General features: G+C 49.6%; 1 protein-coding gene across 1 annotated transcript in view; it reads right to left on the bottom strand.

Annotated features, from left to right (window-relative positions):
* SPRYD3 (SPRY domain containing 3) overlaps positions 1-186 on the bottom strand; it is a 15129-nt gene extending 14943 nt beyond the window's left edge. Inside the window, exon 1 of the mRNA XM_007448267.1 lies at positions 91-186. Within this exon, the coding sequence (XP_007448329.1) occupies positions 91-113 (23 nt within the window). The 5' untranslated portion in view covers positions 114-186. The remainder of the gene's footprint in view (positions 1-90) is intronic.
* Between the last annotated feature and the right edge of the window lie 6267 nt (positions 187-6453).

The raw sequence follows: 6453 nt of genomic DNA, 5'->3' as shown, positions 1-6453 counted from the left end.
AACCCCCCCCCCAGGCCCCCAGCCTCCCGCCTCAGGCTCCGTGGAGACCGACCCGAGGCCTCGGGGACCCCGCCCCCGGTCCCCGCCTACCGGGGCCGCCGCGTCCTCCTCATCCATAGGCCTCGGAGCTCCGCTCACTAGCTCTTCGGCCGCCGCCACCACACACATCCGGGTCCCCGCCCTTCCAACCGTCCCCGAGGCCCGCCCCTTTCCACCCACCCCGGCCAATCTGCAGCGGCTGAGGACGACAGGCACCTGCAGAAGCCAATCGAAGGACGCAGGCCGGGTCGGGCGCGGCCCGGTGAACCCGGTACCTAGTGCCGGGTAAGGGGCTACTAAATACGGGTGTCGAGAGGGTGGGAGGTGGCGACTTGGCAGCGCGGACGCCACACTGGGCGCCCTGGGCGCTGACTGGCCGGTCAAGGGGCGGCTCCCTCCGGGCGGAGTGGGCGGGGAAGGTCGCTGCGTACCCACAAATACTGCGACTGTTGCCTCAGCGCTCGTTCAGTGTCAGTCGTGAGGCTAAGAGCTTTGTAGGAATGTCCTTTTAATCCGTTCAACAACCTTATGAAATGAGTCTTATTAAATCCTTCTTGTAGATGCAGAGCCTGAGGCTGGCCTCCACAGCTCGTGGCGCCTGTTAACATATACTTTGTATTCTCCCGAGCTCCATTTCATCTTACCTTTCCTTCATTCTAGGCAGGGCATTCCCTTCCCGGAGGAGAGAACTTCGGATGCAAAAAGCAGTGGCATGAAACGGCACGCTGTTCAGGAACCGAGGAGTTGGTGTAACTTAAGGAAAGTTAGGCTGGGGCCTTAATGTGAAGGGAAGAAAGATACTGACATTTATTGAGCACCTACTAAAGGGTGATTATTGCCATTCTGGGGAGGACTTCCCCGGTTCCTCCCATCACCGAATTTCTCTATTCCAGATAGGAAGGTTTTCCCTCCTCTGTATTCTTATACCATGTCGTTTGCACCTCATTTGTAGCACTTATTACAGTCTTACTTTTATTATTAAAGTAACTTCTGTTTGTAGATCTGTCTCTGCTGGACTGTGAGCTCCTTCAGACCCCTGAGAGCTATCCTATTCTTATCATAAATAGGTGCTGTACAAATGTTGAATGAAATGGAAGCCATCCTCTCCTATACTATAAACAGTGGCCACTTGGCATAATGGAGATAAGGTGTCAGAAATAGGTGTAGACCAGACATTAGGAAGTCTGGATTAGAACCCCAGATCAGTGACTGACATTTACTTGTCATGTTTCCTTAGGCTCCTTAATCTGGGACAGTTATTCAGTCTTTCCTGAAGAGTAGATGCCGATTATCTTGTTTAATATCCCTCAGTTTCATTTTATCTGATATTTACTCATTATTAGATTGAGGTTATGCATTACCAGCTTTATCCAGATCTGTGATTAATTTTGAGTTAATTTTTTTCTTTTTTTTTTTTTTTGCATATGGACGTCCAGTTGTTCCAGCAGCATTTGTTAAAAACTATCCTTTCTCTACTGAATTCCTTTGCACCTTTGTCAAACATCTATTGAACAAGTAAAAAAGAAAAAAAAAGTGTTTAAAGAAAAGGAAAAAAATCAATTTACTGTGTTTTTGTGGGTCTATTTCTAGACTCTCTACTCTGTTCCACTGATCTGTTTTTCTATCTTTATGTTTTGATTACTATAGCTTTATAATGAGCCTTGAAATCAGGTAGTATAAGTCCTTCAATTTTGTACTTTTTAAAAGTTGGTTTGAGTTATTCCAGATCCTTTGCTTTTCTGTATGAGACAATCAGCTTGCCAGTTTCTACAAAAAAACCTTCTGGATTTTCATTGGGATTACGTTGAATCTATTGATCAATTTTGGGAGAACTGACGTTTTAACAATATGGAGTCTTCCAATCCATGAGGATTGCACCGAAGTCTCTTACTCTAATCCAGTACCACAGGGTTCATTCTAGCCTTCCTCCCTACTTCTCTCTGACAGTGAGAAACCCAATATCCATTACTTATTTGCTCAACCCCAGTACATATTAAGCAGTTGCAAAAATTTTAACCCATGAGAAACAAATTTATCAACTAGAGTACAGTGTTTATGTAGAGTGTAGAGTATGCCATTACATTTATCTTTAGCCTTACAGTTTCCAGTCATAACACTGTTTTCCAAATTACTTAGGTCAGCACCTTTTTTTATTTTCTCACCCACTCAGTGTGTTTTTGTCATACATATATAATACATTTAGATTCACCTGTTACAGTCTACATTCTATCCTGGAATACCCTACCATCCCGATTGGTTTTTTAGGTGTTTATTAAGTGTGCATTGGATGGACAGATACTAATTCTAAGCTCCTTGGGAGCACAATTCCTCCCTACTTATGTCCATATAATGTAGTTACATCCACATAAATAAATGCTCTATCAATCTACTGAATATATTTCTATTCATGTAATTACCAAAAAAAGCAAAACTCAGACTCCCAGCTATTATTTCTTCTCCACTAATGATTCCCAGCTCCCAACCATCTGGCTGACTCCAGCCCAGTCTAGAAAACTGCTCTGCTCCCTTCCCAGTTCTCCTTTCTCTGATATCATTGGAACACTGGGAATCTAGACAGAACAAATCACGCACACACATCCACATGCGTGCCTCTTTCCCCTCATCTCTGTTACACAAAGATGTGCTTTCCTATCTGAGATGCCCTCCTCCCTCTTCTCCTAAACTCTTTTATTTTTTTTTTTTTTTTGGCCTTGCCATGAGGCATGTGGGATCCTAGTTCCTCGACCAGGGATTGAACCCGGGGCCCTCAGCGACGATAGCACCAGGTCCTAACCACAGGACTGCCAGGGAAGTCCCCTAAGCTCTACTTTAAAGCCCTATTCTCGGGACTTCCCTGGTGGCCCAGTGGTTAAGAATCTACCTGCCAATGCGGGGACATAGGTTCCATCTCTGGTCTGGGAAGATCCCACGTGTCCTGGTCCTGGAAGATCCCACATGCTGCGGAGCAACTAAACCCGTGTGCCACAACTACTGAAGCCCGCATGCCTAGAGCCCATGCTCCGCAACAAAAGAAACCACCGCAAGGAGAAGCCCTTGCGCTACAATGAAGAGTAGCCCCCGCACACCGCAACTAGAGAAAGCCCACACTAAGCAACAAAGACCCAAAGCAGCCAAAAATATAAATAAATTAAAAAAAAAAAAAAAAAAGCCCTATTCTCTGGGAAACCCTCTTTGGTTTACCATGGGGCCAGGTTTCCCTCTCTTATTGAACTCTGACCACACTCTGGCCTCTCAGTCTCTTTGGCCTTTACTTGGAGAACAAGGGGGAGAAATAGGAAAAGAGAGAGGAGGGGTTAAAGGAGTTGGAGAGCCACAAGACCCCCTGGGGTGGGTGGCCTGGGCTAGCTCAGAAGTAGAGGAGCACCGGTGGAACCTCCAGAAGAGTTACAATGCACCCGCTTCACCTCTCAAGGCCCTCCCCCAGGACTGCCTTTGCTCCCACCCAAAACAACAACTTTTATCTGTATCAATTCCGAACTCCTTATATGAGCTGAGAGCTGGGGGGTCCAGAGGTGAAGGTGTGGGGCTCCTGTTCTCAAAACACTCAGAATCTGAGACTTCACTGGTGGCGCAGTGGTTAAGAATCCACCTGCCAGTGCAAGGGACATGGGTTCGATCCCTGGTCCAGGAAGATTCCACATGCCGTGGAACAGCTAAGCCCGTGTGCCACAACTACTGAGCCTGAGCTCTAGAGCCCACGCGCCTAGGGTCGGTGCTCCGCAACAAGAGAAGCCACCACAATGAGAAGCCCTTACATTGCAACGAAGAGTAGCCCCCACTCGCCGCAACTAGAGAGAAAGCCCGTGCACAGCAACAAAGACCCAACGCAGCCATAAATTAATTAATTAAAAAAAAAAAACCCAACACTCATAATCTAACTGGAAAAATAAGACACAAGAAAAGATAAGCAAAAATTTAAGATAGCAACACAACAATGTGGATGAATTCAAAGAAAGGCAGACAGCTGGCTGAGCAGGCGGGGATGAGGTGGCAGAATTTGGTTTGTGGTGAGAGGAATGGGGGGGAGAATTTCATCCTTATGAACTAAAAATTTGGAGTTCAGGGGAAGAAATTACCTCTGAGCACCACACCTTCCCTTCCCCTAATCTCAGTTCAGACTCAGAGATGAGAAACTGCCAAGAGATTTTGGGGAAGGTGATCCCACCAGATGGCTGAACCAGAGTGTGCTTCCCGGGCCAACTGTCCACAGGGTCATGATTGGCATGAGAGCATGGGTCCTTGGGGGGCAGGGGGGCATGGAGTACCACCAAAGGTCTTTGAGAAGGAGAGAGTCACAGGAGCAAGACCAACTGGGAGGCTGTGTGTGGGACAGATGGCAGAAACCAGAAGCTGGAGACCAGCGGAGGTTATCGTAACAGTTCCCACGAGACCCACACCAGACTTAGGCCATGTCATGATGTGGTCATTGGGCCTCCTCTCTGGTGCTTTCTGTCTGTGGACTGTGCCACCACTTGTCTTTCCTCAGACTCAAAGCTCAAAAGGATCCAGGCAGGCCCCCTCCTTTACCCCTGGTTCTCAGAAGGAAGTCAGCACCTGGGGGTGCTGTGGATTTGGAGGGATAGGCTGGGTGTGAGAGATGCTGAGCATAAGGGAGCAGCACGACAGAGTGTAACCTGCAAGAGGAGAAGGAAGTCCTGTCAAAGTTTATTTATAAAAAGCCTAAGGGGCTTCCCTGGTGGCGCAGTGGTTGAGAGTCCGCCTGCCGATGCAGGGGACGCGGGTTCGTGCCCCGGTCCGGGAAGATCCCACATGCCGTGGAGCGACTGGGCCCACGAGCCATGGTCCTGAGCCTGCGCGTCCGGAGCCTGTGCTTCGCAACAGGAGAGGCCACAACAGTGAGAGGCCCGCGTACTGCAAAAAAACAACAACAAAAATAAATAAATAAAAAATAAAAAGCCTAAGTAACAGCCCCAGCTGTTTAGTCTTTTCACAGCCCTGACGGAAGCTTTCCGCAAACTCTTCTCTCCAGAGGCCAGACAGAGTCCCAGAGGTCTGTTTGCACCTTGGCCCACACTCCATCCTGAGCACTCACCATGCGCTTCCTACCTCTGCTCTGGGCGCTGAGGTGAAGGGCATCCCAAAGGGAGGAAAAGCAGAGTCCGCGAGTCTCAGTCTGCGAGAAAGAGCCTGGTTAGACCCCAGCACTGACAGCACAGCTCGCCGCTCTGGACGTCCATACTGGAGGCATGGGGACGAGGGAAGAGCAGTGCTGGGGTGGCGGGTGGGACTGGGCTGTGCCGTGGCTGTACTTAGACTGCATGGAGGGACCAAGCTGGGCAGGGGGTAGCAGTAAACAGGGGAAATCTGTAAGGGTGGCGGTGGTGATGTGGGAGGGGGAAGGGGGAATTCGGGAAGGCAGCGGTAGATGTGAGAGGCTAGCAGAGTATTGGGCTTCTCTGCAATATAACCTACCAAAGAATACAAACTTCTTTAAAAAGACACAATGGGATCCTGCAGGGAGTATGGCCATCTCTTCCCCATCTCAACTTTCCACAGACCTTTCCATCTTATTCAGAAGCAGCAAGATGGAGCTGAGGAGAAAAGCCCTAGCTAGAACCATGTGCAGGGCAAAATAAATCGTCATAAGGACGGAGGGACAGGATGGAGCTCGCTACCCTGGGGTCAGAGCTTGGAGGAGGAGGTCCCAGAGCCTCCAGAGAAAGGAGAGCTGCTCCTCCCACTGCCCCAGCAGCCACCCACCCCCGCCTGCCCAATCTGCGTCACAGTCTCAGGGCTACTGGAAGACGCTGCTCCCCAAATGCTGGTCCCAGGGTCCCAGGGTAGCCCTAGGGGGCGGGCTGGGAGTAAAGTTCTTTTTATTTTGTATTTACCTATTTGTACTTTATTTTGTATTTTCCTAAAAGTTCAGGAAGGCCTTGCTTACATTCTTGCTTGGAGGCCCAGAATTTAAACTTAGTCACTGCCCAGAGCCGTTGTTTTAGGAAAGAATGAGATGGCCGGTGTTGCGTAACCCAGAGCTGGGTGGGTGTGGATTGCAGAAGGAAGCGGTCCTCCTTCCTCCCGCTAGGAAGGAAGGCTCAGCTAGGAGTCTCAGATGGGCGGGGCACTGCCTGCAGAAGGGCGGCCGGGGATGGGGAGGTGGGGTAGACAGACCAGCGTGTGAAAGCCCGGGGAGCAGGCAGACTGAAACACTCAGACCAGTCACCATTCAACCCCCCTGGGTAGAGCACAGCCTGAACAATCCAGAAAACCCAAAAGGTGGTACTGGGTGGGTGTGGAGTGGAGGACAGTTTCTGGGAAAGGAGAGGAATGGAGGGGTGGGCTGACCTGGATGAAGGACAGGGTGGGTTGGGGATCTGCTCTCTGGCCTCTGTCCCTAAGAGCACCCAGAGTATGGGTTCCTCTAATCTT

Source organism: Lipotes vexillifer, unplaced genomic scaffold (genome assembly GCF_000442215.2).
Source record: "Lipotes vexillifer unplaced genomic scaffold, Lipotes_vexillifer_v1.1 scaffold2700, whole genome shotgun sequence".
Lineage (NCBI taxonomy): Eukaryota > Metazoa > Chordata > Mammalia > Artiodactyla > Lipotidae > Lipotes > Lipotes vexillifer.
Note: the sequence above shows the minus strand (reverse complement) of the source record. Positions and strands in the feature narration are given on the sequence as shown.